Source organism: Sciurus carolinensis, chromosome 2 (genome assembly GCF_902686445.1).
Source record: "Sciurus carolinensis chromosome 2, mSciCar1.2, whole genome shotgun sequence".
Classification (NCBI taxonomy): Eukaryota; Metazoa; Chordata; class Mammalia; order Rodentia; family Sciuridae; genus Sciurus; species Sciurus carolinensis.
In genome coordinates this window covers 89,318,318-89,336,484 of record NC_062214.1, presented here as the reverse complement: position 1 = coordinate 89,336,484, position 18,167 = coordinate 89,318,318, and the positions used below count along the sequence as shown (strand labels likewise).

General features: G+C 34.0%; 1 protein-coding gene across 9 annotated transcripts in view; it reads right to left on the bottom strand.

Moving 5' to 3' along the window:
* Nucleotides 1-18,167, bottom strand: part of Dennd4a (DENN domain containing 4A) — a 115,469-nt gene that overhangs the window by 4,314 nt on the left and 92,988 nt on the right. For 6 of the 9 annotated variants that reach the window (XM_047541832.1, XM_047541837.1, XM_047541833.1 and 3 more), the window contains 10 exons: nt 11,439-11,628; nt 10,400-10,494; nt 8,946-9,121; nt 8,700-8,846; nt 7,255-7,453; nt 6,791-7,045; nt 5,168-5,285; nt 5,024-5,050; nt 4,422-4,584; nt 4,196-4,260 (listed from right to left, as the gene is read on the bottom strand). In XM_047541832.1, the coding sequence (XP_047397788.1) occupies nt 4,196-4,260; nt 4,422-4,584; nt 5,024-5,050; nt 5,168-5,285; nt 6,791-7,045; nt 7,255-7,453; nt 8,700-8,846; nt 8,946-9,121; nt 10,400-10,494; nt 11,439-11,628 (1,435 nt within the window). The remainder of the gene's footprint in view (nt 1-4,195; nt 4,261-4,421; nt 4,585-5,023; nt 5,051-5,167; nt 5,286-6,790; nt 7,046-7,254; nt 7,454-8,699; nt 8,847-8,945; nt 9,122-10,399; nt 10,495-11,438; nt 11,629-18,167) is intronic. The other 3 variants (XM_047541838.1, XM_047541839.1, XM_047541841.1) reach the window with 1 other exon arrangement.

The following is an 18,167-nucleotide window of genomic DNA, read 5'->3' as shown; positions in this document are numbered from 1 at the left end:
TTTCTGTGTAGAAATTATGCTACCTTACCACTAATTTTTAACACACACAGGGGAAAAATTTGCCCCTCAGAGATCCAAATGACGAATAAATTACGTCTGAGTGTTACTCAGGTTCCATATTTTTGATTTATGGAGATGACAGACAACATATCATCTTTCCCCTCTGAAACAGTACCACGATGGTGCCCAGAGAGTCTGGTTTGAGTTCCAAGCCAACTGCATGGGCAAGTAAGTGCAGCTTGGCGGTTCAGACTTCTTTGGACATTCAATGAAACTACATTTGGCAGAGGGCTAGGGGAAGACCTGAACATGTCCTGGGCTTTTACTGGGTAGAGAATAAAGGAATGATAAAAATGATCTTTTCTTGGTATCCTTTGTTTCATCATAGTTAAAAGGTTGAGCTAAAATAACGCTCTGCCTTGTTTTGGCAAGTTTCAGCATCTTTACCAAGTGGCTAGAATGATTTTTCCAACACTATAGACTACCTTTCCTGAGTGATTTTATCATACATTATATTCTTATAGATATCTGTGTCTCTTTCTAGACTTTACTCTGTCCTATTGAGTTTTCTAGCTCTGCCTGTGCTAGCGTCACTTTGCTATAATTACAGGAGCTTCTACAAAGGCAAATCCTCTGATTCTTCAAATAACATTTCTTGAATATTCCTTTTATTATCAGATTACCTTTTAAAAATTGAGATATAATTCACATGCCATACAATTTACCGATTTTAAGTGTAAAAGTCATTTTTCTGGGCTATATTCACAGGATTGTACAACCATCACCATTACCTAATTCTAGAACATTTCATCTCACCAAAAAGAAAACTCATAGTAGTTAGCAATCATTTCCCATCCACCCCTCCACCTAGCCCCTTGTAACCAGTAATCTACTTTCTATCACTACAGATTTGCCTATCCTGTATACTTCATATAAACTCAATCATACAGTATATAGGTCTTTGTGTCTGGCTTCTTCTACTAAGCATGTTTTCAAGGTTAATCCATGTTGTAGCATGTATCAATACTTCATTTCTTTTTATAGATAATATTCCATTATATAAATATGTTACATTCTGTTTACCTATTCATCAGGTGATGTATATGTGGATTTTTCCACTTTTGGGGCTGTTATGGATACTGTTGCTATGAATATTCATGTAGAGGTTTCTATGAGAACATATGTTTTCAATTTTCTTGAGTATATACACCTAGGATGGAATTGCTGGGTCATAACTCTATATTGAACATCTTGAAGAGATAAAAAACTGTTCCCACAATGGCTACATAATTTCATATTCCCACCAGCAATAAATGAGAATCCCAATTTCTTCACATCCTTGGTAATACTTGTTAATTTCTGTTTTTCTCACAATAGCTATCCTAGAAGGTGTGAAGTGGTATATAATTGTGGTTTTGATTTTCATTTTCCTAATGATTAAAGATGTTAAGCATCTTTTCTTGTGTTTATTAGTCATTCCTGTATCTTTGGAGAAATGTCTATTCAAATACCTTGTCAAGTTTTAAATTGGATTGCTTTTAATGCCAAGTTATAAAAGTTCTTTATATATACTGATTACTAAGCCTTTATCAGACATAATGCAAATATTTTATCTGTAGGTTATCTTTACACTTTTATGATACTGTTCTTTAATGCACACAGGATTTTAATTTTGATGACGTCCAATTTAATCTATTTTTTATTTGGTTTTTATTTGTTTGCTTGTGCTTTTGATATCATATTCAAGAAATCACTGCCTAATCCAAGGTCATCAAGACTTATACCTACATTTTCTTCTAACATGTATATATTTTTATATTTATAATACATTTTTGGTGGGCTCTCCCCCCAATCCTCCAGTACTGGGGATTGAACCCAGAGTGTCACACATGCTAGGTAAGCAGTGAATTACATCCCTATCCCTTTCTATTTTATTTTGAGACAGGGTCTTGCTGAATTTCCCAGGCCAGTCTTGAATTGTGATCCTTCTACCTCAGCCTCCCAAGTAGGTGAAATTACAAGTATGTGCCAAAACACCTAGGCTAAAATTCATTCTTCTAGAAGATCTGTCCTTTAGTTGGAAAGTTTAGTGAACTTACATTTAATGCAATTACTGATAAAGAAAGATTTATATATGCAATTTTGCTATTTTTATTATGTCACCTTTCTTCCTTTATTTTTCTATAACTTCATTATTATACCATTTCAATTCCTTTATTATTTTCTTTACTATATTATTCTAGCCTATTCCTGCATGATTATTATCCAGTTGAACTTTAGAATCATTTGTCAAGTTTCTTATTTTTAACACTCTCCAGTGTTTCCACAACCATTAAAGTAAAAAGCAAATATTCATATCATTCTGCTCAAAGTCCCCTGGTTGCAATCTGAATTTATTCATCCTGTTCCTCTTTTTAGTGGGAAGGTCAGCTTGACACATTCATTCAATATTCACTTACAAAGAATATTACAGGTTAAATACATCTATACTTCCTTCAAATATTCCTTGATTCTAAATAATTTTTACATTTCTATCAGAATTTCTCCCAAGAGTCCCAACTTTATTTCAACTAGGTGATCAGCAATTTAATGTGACTTCTAAGTACAGTGTTCCTTGTTTATACTTCTCTGGGTAATACTTTTTTTTTTTTAAACAAAGATACTAAATATTGATCTCATATAGGTTGGATTGAAGCTAAATATTTTAAGGCCATTTTAGTGTAAATCAATTTCCCATTCCTATTTTCTATATGAGCAGATTAATTTTCTAACTAAATGAGTCTTTGTTCCTAAAATGTTCATTTAAAATACTACACTCATCTAATAATTTCATTCTGTAAGATACTTGCCATTTACCCTATGCACCTTTGCTGCCAAATTCTACAATCTCTTGGCATGATGGCTGACAATTCCTGGTGGTACACTACTTCTAGTTAGATAGCACCTGATAAACCCTTGAGATACTGAGTTAGGGATACTAGCATTGAGTTGCCCTCTTCACTCACTAACTACTGCTTTTTTACCTACTCCTCAGTGAAGTGTTGGAAGGCCAGCCCTGGTGAGAGACCTTGCTTTCTATTCATGCTCCATCTGATTTAAGTTACTTGTAATACTGCTTATTATATATCATCATCATGACTGACAGTACTAATCAATGGCTGTGGCATTTTAAAAGTTAAATGAAGTGCTGATGCTAAAAAATTAATTCATTTTTGTTAAAACCAGTGTACAATCACCTACTGTTATATATTCTCATTAACTAATTAGTGGGCTTATGTAGGGCATCCAACTCAGAAACCACTCTTATCAGATGAATTATGTTGATCAATTCTCATCTTCATCATACTATGTGCAATATTATAACTTTAGAAACAGAATGCCAAAACTCTACTTGAGTCTCTCAATGCCTGACAGTTATTTAAATTAAATCTAGCACTTAAATCTGCTACTAATTTTTCTCTTTCCTTCTTTTTTCTTCCTTCCTTTCCTTTTTTCCCCTTAGGATTTGGAAGTAGAAACTTAACAGGTTAAGCTAGGCAGGTGCAGAGGCACAGACTCACAGTCCTAGCACTCAGAAGGTTGAGGCAAGAGGATTGCTAGAGCCCAGGGGTTCAAGGCTAGTTTGGACAACACAGCAAAGTCCCATCTCAAAAATAAACAAAAAACAAAAAACAAAAACAAAATAAAACAAAACGAGACCAAGTATAATAACTGGGAGAAGGATACAACCAATCGAAAAAGTTTAGAATCGCCTAAAATATATATTCAGCTAGCTTACGTTCTTTCTGAACAAGCCTCACATTATCAGTGATATGACACATTAGTTAAAGCCTTGGATTGGAAATTAAGACTGCCTGGTTAAAATACGACTCTATTATTTATTGTGAAACCTAAGATTAAGCTATTCATCTCTGAGACCCTCAGTATCCTCAATAATATGAAAATGACAATAGTACCCATTTCTCATAGGATTTCTGGCAGAATTACATGAGATAATACATGGAAAGTACTTGTTACATTACTTTTATTATTTATCTTTATTATTACTATCTTTACCAAAGTATCAAAGTACCTTTTACAATAGATAAAAACCAAAGAAACAATTTTTTACTAATATAACAAATTATAAATATAAAACACAGAAAATTATAACACATCATGTCAATATTATGTATTATTTATTATGTTGCATTACCTATATCAATGTTTTCTCTTCCCAGTGCTACAAGTGAGAGAAATAGTATTTCTCTGTACAAACTCCTAGGGAGTAAAAAGCATGAAGAAAATATTAGTATCCATATAATTTATATGTTCTCTACAAAATATTTATGTTAACATAAACATGATATATTCTAAAAAATTACTAAGCAAACAAGGTGTAATTGCTTAGAGGATTATGTTCATTTAAGAGAATGACTTACCTCTGTCTTTTAAAATGTGGACACTTATTCAGTGTCTCTAAAATCTGACTCATTGGTCCATAGACATCATTCATTTTAATGCTTTTTACCATACTTTTCAATAGCTCCTGGTTAAATGAGTTATCATTTTTTTGTAATAAATGAACCATTGGATACTTCTGGGCTGTAAAAGAACAAGAGCAGATGAAGGAAATGTTCTGTGTAGAAAGAAGAAATTAAATAGTAACTGACAGCTGCTAAAGAAGTTACAAAACACTAAAAATAGGTTCAACAGCAATAGATAAAGGAATAGAAATCTAAGAATGAAGAAAGCAAAAAAGGTAAAACAACACAAAAATGACAAAAATAAACTGGAAGTTTTGGGGTTTCAGACAGATAACCCAAAGTAGATTCCTTTAATACAGCCTCTGAAGGAAATTAGCAGCCAGGGATGAAAACAAATAGAAAATAAGAAACTGGGACAAGCAATGTGCTAAAAGCTGAATGGTACAAAACATAACCCCTCCAGCACATACACAGCACCCCAAAAACCAAAACCAAATCACCAAAAAAATCTGACCTACATAGAAGGTAGCACTAAAAAAATCAAACTTAACACTCACTCTCAAACAAAAGAGTACGATTTTGACCTGTAAGACAAAAAGTAGTATAGTGAAATAAGTCAGTTACATGTAAGTTTAGGCTATTTAAATCAAGTAGAGATTACTCTCTCATGAATGAAGTCAGCATTCTATGAGGGAACTTACTGTGGGCATTCCAGAGGATATACAAAGGCTGCCCTGGATCCTGATGTAATTTCATATTGTCCCATAACATTTGTATTAAAACATATTTACTGTCTTCAGACATACAGTGGCGGGGAATCTGTGTTGTAGAGTAAAAAATATTCATTAGTGATCCTTACATGATAATTCTTGTAAATATTTTATAAAATCTTCATAATTTTTTGTTTAGATTATAAGTGTACAGGAGGAAAAAAATAGAAAATGATTGATTTGTATGCATTTGATATTTACTGCAGGAAAACGTGTTGAACAGAGAAACTAAGAATTTATTTTCTTTTTTGGCACTGGTGATTGAATCCAGGGGCACTTTACCATTGAGCCACATCCCAGCCCTTTTTAAAATTTTGAGTGGGGGTCTCACTAAGTCACTTAAGGCCTTGATAAACTGCTGAGGCTGGCCTTGAACTTGTGATCCTCCTGCCTCAGCCTCCTGAATTGCTAGAATTACAGGCATGTGCCACCATGCCTGGTTTGCAGCTAATGATTTCTAAAAGTAATAGATTTTACAAAGCATTTGAGATGAATGAGAAATGGTTCCATGAAGGACTAATCTTATCCCTGCTCATGACTCTCAAAGTCCACAGAAAGATGAATCCAAGAGTTCTATTCCTTTCTTTCTTTTTCTGTAATGTGGGGGATCAAACCAAGGCACCTCCCGTGTGCTACGTAAGCACTTTACCATTAAATTATATCTCCAGTCCCAGGAGTTTTATTTTTTATAGTTGTATACACCCCTTACCCAGATAATTAAGACTGAGCTACCATTTTTGTCACCCATTTATGATGTACTGAAAATCAACAGTACCTGTACTTAATAGATGTGAAATACAGTAAGGGAGAAGATAAAGTTCCTGAGCTTTAGTGGCAGTGACAGCACACTAAAAGGTAAAACACAGAACAATCTATCAAAGACATCAATGGAGGCTGGGGATGTAGCTCAGTGGTAGAGTGTCTCCTAGCATGTGTGAGGCCCTGGGTTTGATCCTCAGCATCACAAAAACATTTAAATAAATGAACAAACACAAAACAAACTAACTGCCTGTTAAATAAAAATTCAGAGTAAAGGAATGAAGAGAATGGTAGCACACGCTTGAATATGAATTATAGACATTCTCCTAAGAAAATAATTAGGCTTTTTTTTGGGGGGGGTATGGACACAATAACTTTATTTTACTTTTATGTGGTGCTAAGGATCGAACCCAGGGCCTCACGCATGAAGCACATTACAACTGAGTCATAGTCCCAGCCCCTATTAGGCTTGTTTTTGAAGGAGGTATGAGATTTGAGTGGGGCTACTTCACAAACCCTTCTCATGAGAATTGCTTTCAGTCTATTCCTTCAAGTGATAACAGAAATTCAAGCACATTTCTGTAAATTTCAGAAGACTAAAAGCCATGACTTTGTCTTACTGTTATACTGTAAGAAAAAATTATTTGTAAATAATACTAAGACAATTCTACTTTTTTAATGATTTAGATGGTTATAAAAATATTTAGCATAAAAATGAACCTTATTTTTTACCACGGAATATGCAAACATTATGATGGTGACAGTAGCAGTACCTTTTAATTTTTACTCTCATACCTTTGAATACTTATTACAATGCTCAGAAGAAAGAATCAATCCAGGTAAGTTACTGGGCAAGTCAAGACGTCTAAAATACCACACCAGGTTCCAAAAAACAATTGGATGATGGTCCACAAAGTCTGCCACTGTTATTGCATGATCACCTTCATTTTCCAATAAGCTCTCAAGTTCTTTCCATACCACTAATGGACTAAGATATGGAACAGTCACAGGATCTGGACTTGGAAGGTGCCATTCTAATCCTAAAGAATCCTGTTGAATAATAAAAAACATAAATGATAAATATAAGGGTGATACTAAACTATTTGTAAAAAAAAGTCAATGATTTCCAGATAAGTAGAAAGGTAACATAATTCTATCATGGATAAGACTCTGAAGCTAAAAAGGTTCTTCAGGACAAGGAGAACAAAATCATTCATAAATGATTCAGTTCCACATTTAAAAAAACCCAAAATACATACTGTAGCTCCTTGTAAAGTAGCTGGCAGGCTGCCTGTAGGAAAGAGTTTCTGTCTTCCAGTATCTTCTTTATCCAAGGTGCCGTAAGTACTAATACTTCTGGCCATTGGAAATATTGGACATTTTGATATAGCTGTTTTTGATCTATTAGCAGGGATCTGAATACTTCGGGCACAGGAATTTTCCTGCGGTTTAGATTTGCTTGGGTATTGAGAAAAGAAAAAAAAAAAAACAGATCAGTGTCTAAATTTACTTTATTTCATCTAGAAGAACCATGTTCTTCTCTTTAGAATCAGAATTGAACATAGCACGAGAAATTAAAAGAAATATGCTACTTGGGCTTTAAAATGGGATGTATTTTAAAGTACTGTAGTAGTCACATATATTTTCCTTTATATTAAGTGAACATTAACTATTCAAGATTCATTCTTTTATTCAAAACACTTAGTGGTCAAATTTTGTACAGCAGGAACCACAATAGCCTTTAGGGATACCAAGTAGAAGAAATGGACACATGTTCTTTCAGCAATCACAAGTGAGTAAAAGACAAAGATAAGGGATACAACAGATCTATGAAAAAAGAAAGTGCATTTTTGGTTGTACTGTCCTAAGTATTTATGACCAAAGAGGCCATGTTAGCCTGCCAATGCCATACAGTCAATTTTTGGCATATGCAAGTACCACTATAGTTTTACCTGTTAAGATTTTTATGGATTACTTGGCACTTATGCAAAATGGAGTCAGTTTCTGCATTTAAGTGTAGGTTACTTAATTAGTTTTAATATAATAATAGTATAAATTATAATTTTATAGTTCTTATATCAGCTCAAATGTTTTCTTAAATTATTCAATTGTCCTAAGTATAAAATTAAATATTCCAGAGTTAGTATTGTCTTAATTTATGAAGAGATGGAGATAAGAAAAAGATGATCATTCTAAACTTCAAGGGATCTACAGATTTTTTTTTTTTTTTTTTTGGTGTAGTGCTAGGGATTGAACCCAGGACCTTGTGCATGCAAGGCAAGCACTCTACCAACTGAGCCACATCTCCAGCCCTCTACAGACTTTTTTTTAACCTTTAAAATACTAGTAAACACTACCATATGTACACATAACTTAAACCCTGAAGGTTCACAAAGCATAGCAAAACAATATTTAAACATTTAGGTTATTAGGAAATTTTAATAGTTTGCTAGAAATAAGAATTTAAGATTATAAATTTACTTTTCACAGAAATTTAAACCTTGAAAAGCTCAGCTGATTCATCTGTTGCACATCTAAAACATGTGCATGCCTCTAGTCCCAAATACTTGGGAGGCTGAGGCAGGCAGATAACCTGAGCCCATGAGTTTGAGACCAGTCTGAGCAACACAATAAGACCAGTATTAAAAAAAAAAAAAAAAAAAGAGAAAAAAGAAAAATCCTAGTTCCCCATAATCATACTTACCTATTTATGTCAAAATTCCCTTGAACAGAGATAGTAGATTTGTCAAGACCAGAAGTTGATGTGGAAATGCAAGTCTGCTTTGCCTGACTTGAAAAGGAGGATGGAAAGTGGGTATTTTCTGTAGAAGGGCTTGACTTCAAAAAGTATCTGGAATGTGAATTGAAGAATTTTTTTGAAAAAGGAGATAAACTTGAAGACATGATACTTAAATATAAAGGTGGGATTGGGTGGTGCAAAACTTATTACCTTCCAGGTCGTCTTAAATCTCTTATTTCAATATTCAGAAAGGGTAAGAAAATATTGCCACAGAATGGGCATGTAGTATTGAGATTTGAATCATCTGCTGTCCAGCCAGCCATGATTTCCTCATCATGGACAAGACAATCGCAAGTTCTACATCGAGAACAACTTGAGATGAGAACCTAAGGGAGAAGATGGCACTTTATAAAGCAAGCTGGTTAGTGCATGTTACAAATTTAAAATGATTTCAATTAATAAATCTATTGGATAATTAAAACTCAGAAGTATTGGAACATTACAAACAAGAAATGGACTACATTCAGTGTTTTATATACTACACTCATCTTTAACTATTTCAGCTAAATCCATTCCCCAAATTTTTGCCTGAAAAGGAAACTTGCATTGAATTGACCATTTTTTCCATTATCATTACTATAAAATTTGCTGTAATTTATTCATGGAAAAGTAAACTCAAGCATTAATCTGCTAGTACCTCAAACAGGTATCTGTAATTATAGATCAGTACTACTCAAAGTATGGTCACTGAGCCATTACTGATCCACAAATTCTTACTGGTTTGTAGTAAGTAAAGTGATTGAAAGAACTCAGAAACCTATAAAGTAGTTTGACCTGGTTGTAACTTCTAAGTGTGTAATCAATGTATTTTATGAATATCAAATTAGGAATTAAACAAAATACAAGCCTATTCTATCACTATAGACAGTTTAAAAAGCACTACAGTAGATAACTGTAAATGCTGAAATTGCATTTATAAGTTACATAAATTCCTGAAGCCACAGAAACTTTGTAAATGGCAACATCAATGCTCATCACTTATTTTCCAGCTATATGCAATTTTTTATGAAACCTAGCATGAAACAGCAGCCACACTCACAAATATATTTGGAAGCAAGTTTTACAGAAAAATTAGGGAAAAGTTTTGAAGTATGAAAGCATAATTTGCATTGCAAGAAAATGGGATTTTGGAGCCTACCCTGCAGAGATCTACATCAAACTGACACAAAGGATGAAAAACATGACGGAAGAAGTTGACAACTTAATGCCACAACAGTTTCCTGCACTCTCACAAAAGTCTGCTTGCATAGCAAAATTGGTATTTGTGGTGTGACATAAATGTTCAAAGAGAATACACATGTATCAAAGAATAAAAAAAGTGCTATGCTATAAAATCTCAAAGAAAGAATGGAAATGCCCTAATAAAGTAATATGACTTCAATAATCTGAAATAATGAATATCCAAAAACTGGATTTCAACTTTATTTGGGTGAGGTATATATTCTAAAATTTCAGATGCTACATATTTATTTTTTATTACTCTACCAGAGTAATATGAGTACTCTACTCATATTCATATTTTATTACTCTACCAGAATCATCAATACTTAAATGTACTTTTTATGAAGTAGTACACAAAGATACTCTTGAATAAAATTGTATACCTCCATTGCATAGTTCTGGAAGATATTTGTGTTACTTGTGTTCAGAGAAGATGTCATTTCTGATTTCCCGGGTAAGGCAAACTTTGACAGGGAGCCTGTTCATTATTAAAAAACAAAGAGCAAAACCATTAAAATTGGTGAAAGGATATAAGAATCTTTTACTTCCATAAATTCTCAATGTGTTCTATTCAAAATATTAAAAGTAATTTAGAAAAAACCAATAATGTAAAAAATCTTTTTCAGTGCAAAATGTAATGGTATAAACTACCAGTTCACAAGAAATAGAGGGGATAGGAAATCATGTTAAACACAAGATTCTCAAATACAATTTCATAGGAGATTTCTTTTTTTTCTTTTTCTTTTTTTTTTTTTTTTGCGGTGCTGGGGATTGAACCCAGGGCCTTGTGCTTGCAAGGCAGGCACTCTACCAACTGAGTTATATCCCCAGCCCATAGGAAATTTCTTATAAATGACAACTAAAGATATACACTGGCAAAAATATAACATGACATGTATATGTGTGTATATATATATGTATGTATACATATGTATATACAGTAGCATTATAAAGACTGGAAATTTAATGTCCATCAGTAGGGAAGAAGTTAAAATAAACTGATACAACCACATATGATGAACTATGCAGCTGTAAAAATGAATGAGGAACATCACTATGGATGATATGGAATGATCTTCAGGATACACTGTTAAGTGAAAAAAGCGATGGGTAGGAAAGAATTCATAGTTACCTTTTGAATGAGAAGAAAGGGAAGTAATAAGGATATATAAAAAATACTAAATCTTACATTAAGAAAAGCAATGAAAAGATAAAAAATGGTTACTTTGAGGAATAGGAAGAGAATCATATGAGGGGGTGGGAATGGAAACTAGTCTTCTCTAAAAGTGCTTTGGCTTTTATTGTTTTTCTCTGGATTTCTTTGCAGACTTTTACAAAGTTGAAAAACAAAATTAAATTATAAAGAAAAATAGTAAAGGTACTATAAATCAAATGCAATATGACAGGACTGTCTGGATAAACCTTCTAGGGAGGCAGAACTTTCCAGGCTTGCTCGACTGAGATCAATTCCCTTGGTCCCTGAAGTGGCACTGCTCTCTTGGGAGGAAGCAGCTCCTTCCATCTCATGGCAAATATCTTCATCTGTCAAAGAGGTAGATTCAGAATCCTGGGCTCCCACTGAAGAAAGACTGGTACGATCAGAACTTTGATCCTAAGGACATAATTATAAGCTTAATTTCCTTCATATTTAAAATGATTTAAAAAGTCATTTCTAAGGTAGAGGAAACACCTACCACCTAACTACCCAAATGACCGATTAACTTCTGGAGGAGAGACAGCCAATTATACAAAGATATCCTAATTTTAATAAGCAGGATAGAGATCAATTTTTAAGAAACAATTTTTTACTTCCAGCAAGGTATATTCCCATCAGTAAGACAACTTAGAGAACTTTTACTCTTTATTTATTGTTTACCTTCCTCCCTGTTTCCTTTCCTCCTTGATCTTCCAGACTAAGGCACCACTAGAATTATATTCTTTTTCACAATAATCTAGGTTTCAAAGACACATATTCCTTAATTTTCATTTCTGAAAATACTAATGTATAAGTTAAAACTTTTTCTGGTTACACTAAGAATATATAAGAAAATATGACAAAGATTTTTGTGGGGCTGGGGTTGTAGCTCAGTGGTAGAATGCTTGCCTACCACATGTAAGGCACTGGGTTTAATCCCTAGCACCACACAAAAATAAACAAAATAAAAGGTATTGGGTACATCTACAACTAAAAATTTTTTTTTTTTTTTTGGGTGCTGGGGATCGAACCCAGGGCAAGCACTCTACTGACTGAGTTATTTCCCCAGCCCCTAAAATATTTTTTAAAGATTTTTGTATGAAACCATATTTTTAAACATCTGTAATTCCACTGCCTAGATGATACAACTTATTTTTTCTTGTTATTATTTTAAATCACATATGGTACTAACATTTTTATGTAGTCAAATCTTTTCATCCTTTATGTGTTCTGGGGTTTGTCTCTTCTCCACACCAAAATGATAAAAATATCATTTTAAAAACATCTTTCTTTGTACTTCAATATCTAATCCATCTGGGGCTTTATTTATTTTTATTCAATGTGGGGTAGGAATCTGATTTTCCCCCAAATGAACAGCTAATTATCCCAACACAAATATTCTTTTTTTTTTTTTTTTTAATTTATTTTTTTACGTTTACATAGGGTAATGATGTTTCTTTTTTTTTTCCGTTCCCCCCCACCCCTCCCACCCTTTTCCCTTTATACAGTCCTTCTTTCCTTCATTCTTACTGCTCTCCTTAGCCTAACTCTAAACCTAACCCTAAACCTAATGCTAACCCCTCCCACCCCCCATTATATGTCCTCATCCGCTTATCAGCGAGATCATTCGTCCTTTAGTTTCTGAGATTGGCTTATCTCACTTAGCATGATATTCTCCAATTTCGACCATTTGCCTACAAATGCCATAATTTTATCATTCTTCATTGCGGAGTAATATTCCATTGTATAAATATGCCACAGTTTCTTTATCCATTCATCAACTGAAGGGCATCTAGGTTGGTTCCACAATCTGGCTATGGTGAATTGAGCAGCAATGAACATTGATGTGGCTGTATCTCTGTAGTATGCTGATTTTAAGTCCTTTGGGTATAGACCAAGGAGTGGGATAGCTGGGTCAAATGGTGTTTCCATTCCAAGCTTTCTGAGGAATCTCCACACTGCTTTCCAGAGTGGCTGCACTAATTTGCAACCCCACCAGCAATGTGAGTGTTCCTTTTTCACCACATCCTCGCCAACACCTATTGTTGCTTGTGTTCTTGATAATCGCCATTCTAATTGGGGTGAGATGAAATCTTAGGGTAGTTTTGATTTGCATTTCTCTTATTACTAGGGATGTTGAACATTTTTTCATATATCTGTTGATTACTTGTATATCTTCTTCTGTGAAGTGTCTGTTCATTTCCTTAGCCCATTTGTTGATTGGATTATTTGTATTCTTCGTGTAGAGTTTTTTGAGTTCTTTATAGATTCTGGAAATTAGCGCTCTATCTGAGGTATGGATGGCAAAAATATTCTCCCACTCTGTAGGCTCTCTCTTCACATTTCTGATAGTTTCCTTTGCTGAGAGAAAGCTTTTTAGTTTGAATCTATCCCAGTTGTTGATTCTTGCTTTTATTTCTTGTGCTATGGGAGTCCTGTTAAGGAAGTCTGATCCTAAGCCAACAAGTTGAAGATTTGTACCTACTTTTTCTTCTATAAGATGCAGGGTCTCTGGTCTGATTCCAAGGTCCTTGATCCATTTTGAGTTGAGTTTTGTGTAGGGTGAGAGATAGGGGTTTAATTTCATTCTATTGCATATGGTTTTCCAGTTTTCCCAGCACCATTTGTTGAAGAGGCTATCTTTTCTCCATTGTATATTGTTGGAACCTTTGTCTAGTATGAGAAAATTGTATTTATTTGGGTTTGTGTCCATGTTCTCTATTCTGTACCATTGATCTACCTGTCTATTTTGGTACCAATACCATGCCGTTTTTGTTACTATCGCTTTGTAGTAGAGTTGAAGATCTGGTATTGCAATACCCCCTGCTTCGCTCTTGCTACTGAGGATTGCTTTAGCTATTCTAGGTTTTTTATTCTTCCAGATGAATTTCATAATTGCTTGCTCTATTTCTGCAAGGTACATCATTGGGATTTTAATTGGAATTGCATTGAATCTGTATAGCACTTTAGGTAGTATAGCCATTTTGACAATATTAATTCTGCCTATCCAGGAACATGGGAGATCTTTCCATCTTCTAAGGTTTTCTTGAATTTCTTTCTTTAGTGTTCTGTAGTTCTCATTGTAGAGGTCTTTCACCTCTTTTGTGAGATTGATTCCCAAGTATTTTATTTTTTTCGATGCTATTGTGAATGGGGTAGTTTTCCTAATTTCTCTTTCTGAAGATTCATCACTTATGTATAAAAATGCATTGGATTTATGAGCATTGATCTTGTAACCTGCTACTTTACTGAATTCACTTATGAGTTCTAAAAGTTTTCTGGTGGAATTTCCAGGTTCCTCTAAATATATAATCATGTCATCAGCGAACAGGGATAGTTTGAGTTCTTCTTTTCCTATTCGTATCCCTTTAATTTCTTTGGTTTGTCTGATTGCTCTGGCTAGAGTCTCAGGGACGATGTTGAATAGAAGTGGTGAAAGAGGGCATCCCTGCCTTGTTCCAGTTTTTAGGGGAAACGCTTTCAGTTTTTCACCATTTAGAATGATATTAGCCATGGGCTTAGCGTAGATTGCCTTTATAATGTTTAGGAATGTTCCCACTACCCCAATTTTTTCTAGTGTTTTGAGCATGAAGGGATGCTGTATTTTATCGAATGCTTTTTCTGCATCTATTGAAATAATCATGTGATTCTTAACTTTAAGTCTGTTGATATGGTGAATGACATTTATTGATTTCCGAATGTTGAACCAACCTTGCATCCCTGGGATAAAACCCACTTGATCGTGGTGCACTATCTTTTTAATATATATTTGTATGCGATTTGCTAAAATTTTGTTGAGAATTTTTGCATCGATGTTCATTAAGGATATTGGTCTGAAATTTTCCTTCCTCGATGTGTCTCTGTCTGGTTTAGGTATCAGGGTGATATTGGCTTCATAGAACGAGTTTGGGAGGGTTCCCTCCTCTTCTATTTCATGGAATAGTTTGAGGAGTATTGGAATGAGCTCTTCTTTAAAGGTTTTGTAGAACTCGGCTGAGAACCCATCTGGTCCTGGACTTTTCTTTGTTGGTAGGCTTTTGATGACCTCTTCTATTTCATTGCTTGAAATTGGTTTATTTAGGTTGTGTATGTCCTCCTCGTTCAGTTTAGGTAATTCATATGTCTCTAGAAATTTGTTGATGTCTTCGAGGTTTTCTGTTTTGTTGGAGTATAGATTTTCGAAATAGCTTCTAATTATGTTTTGTATTTCACTCGTGTCTGTTGTGATGTTTCCTTGTTCATTCCGAATTTTAGTAATTTGAGTTTTCTCCCTCTTTCTCTTTGTTAGTGTGGCTAAGGGTTTATCAATTTTATTTATTTTTTCAAAGAACCAACTATTTAATTTGTTAATTTTTCCAATTGTTTCTTTTGTTTCGATTTCGTTGATTTCGGCTCTGATTTTAACTATTTCCTGTCTTCTACTACTTTTGGTATTGGTCTGCTCTTCTTTTTCTAGCGCTTTGAGCTGTAGTGTTAAGTCATTTATTTGTTGATTTCTACTTCTTTTTTTGAATGCACCCCATGAAATAAATCTTCCTCTAAGTACTGCTTTCATAGTGTCCCAGAGATTTTGATATGATGTGTCTTTGTTCTCGTTTACTTCTAAGAATTTTTTTATTTCCCTCCTGATGTCTTCTGTTATCCATTCATCGTATAATAGTGTATTATTTAGTCTCCAAGTATTGGAGAAGTTTCTGTTTTTTATTCTGTCATTTATTTCTAATTTCAATCCATTATGATCTGATAGAGTACAAGGTAGTATCTCTATCTTCTTGTATTTGCTAACAGTAGCTTTGTGGCATAAAATATGGTCTATTTTAGAGAAGGATCCATGTGCTGTTGAGAAGAAAGTGTATTCGTTCTTTGTTGGATGGTATATTCTATATATGTCCGTTAAGTCTAAATTGCTGATTGTGTTGTTGAGATCTATAGTTTCTTTATTCAATTTTTGTTTGGGCGATCTATCCAGTGGTGAGAGAGGTGTGTTAAAATCGCCTAGTATGATTGTGTTGTGGTCTATTTGATTTCTGTAATTGAGAAGGATTTGTTTGACGTACGTGGATGAGCCAATGTTCGGGGCATAGATATTTATGATTGTTATGTCTTGCTGATTTATGCTTCCCTTAAGCAGCATGTAATGTCCTTCTTTATCCCTTCTGACTAGTTTTGGTTTGAAGTCCACATTATCTGAGATGAGGATGGATACTCCAGCTTTTTTGCTGTGTCCGTGTGCATGGTATGTTTTTCCCCATCCTTTCACCTTTAGTCTATGGGTGTCTCTTTCTATGAGGTGAGTCTCTTGCAGGCAGCATATTGTTGGATTTTTCTTTTAATCCAATCTGCCGGTCTGTGTCTTTTGATTGATGAATTCAGGCCATTAACATTCAGGGTTATTATTGTGATATGATTTGTATTCCCAGTCAATTGACTCATATTTGTTTTTGGCATGATTTGGTTTCTCCTTTATTTGGCTATTCCTTTAGGCTAGCGCCTCCTGTTGCTGATTTGCATCGTTGTTTTTCATCTCTTCCTCATGGAATATTTTGCTGAGACAAATATTCTTATTCTGACTGATTTAATAACTTTTCTTATCTCATATTCCATTCTATTTACATAAAGTTTTTCTTTCTGTCCTTTCTTCCATTCCACTGGCCCATTTGCCATTTTTTGCATTAATTAGTACACATTTAAATATAGTTTTAGCATTTGTTCTATTATTTTGGTGAGTAGTCCCATGTTTTCTTTTTCAAGATTTTCCTAATTATTCTCATTATTTTCCAGATATTCTAGACCAGTGAATTATGGTTTGTTCAGTTACCCTGGTATTTGGTTTGGTTGTTTTTTTGTTTTTGTATTTTAATCAGACTACCCTTGGAATTTGGGAAACATTGATACTTATATAATACTGGGTACACTATATTCTTCAGTAAAGTCTTATAGCTCTACTTATGTAGGCGTTACGTATTTCAGGATGCTTCTAGATATTTTAGGCTTGTGTTATGGTAAATTACCTCATAGTCTTTATTATTTTTCTCACAAGCTACTGTCAAATACAGGCAAGCTATTTTTAAAATGTTTATCTGTTTCTTGCTATCTTATGATTTTAAGTTTTTTTCAGTGGTAGCAGATAATATCACTTGTTGATAATATCGTTTTATTCATTCTTTTGTAATTTATTTCTCATTTCTCTTGTCTTCTGGCATTGTTAGAAGATGCAGAATACTGATAACTCTGACAGGTGTTAGTATGTTTGCTTCCCTTGATCCTGCTTTAAAGGGAATGATGATAATGTTTTATTATTAAGTATGGTGCTTAATTTAATTTTTTTGGCACTCTTAAATTTATTTGTTTCCTTTTATACCAGTTTCTAAAAATGCTTTTAAGTTAGGTTGGGCATTAAATTTTTATCAAATCCTCCCTGGGCATTTATAAAGATGAGTGTCCATACATATTTATTAAAGATTAGGTTGACAAATATACTCAAAAGCTATAAAATATCTCACAAGTCTCTCTCAAGTGACAGAGCTGATTGTGGAGCCTGTCTGTAAGCAGACCACCCTTTAAAGTGCATGCATGGGGAATAGGAAGATAATTATAATAATAAGCCACTTATTGCCTTTAATGGATCAGACACTGTACTAGTGATATTATGATATACATCTTTTGGTTTTCATCCAGAGTTCATGGCTCTCGATTTCCATAGCCCTTGTTATTTTGAAACAGCTTCAGAGGGATAAAGGTTACAAGTATTTTTTAATAATGTTGGAATGCTTGAAGCCTCAGAAAGCAAAATCTTTTTGCCCTTCTCTTGCCTTTTCACTTGCTACTTTTTTCCTCAGCAGGATGGCCACAAAAAGTTTAAAATATACTTTAATCTTGCCCCACCTGTCTTGGAGTTGGCCAGAAAGAAATTCTATGACCTACCTTGTTTGATAGAGCATAAGATCTCCAATTCA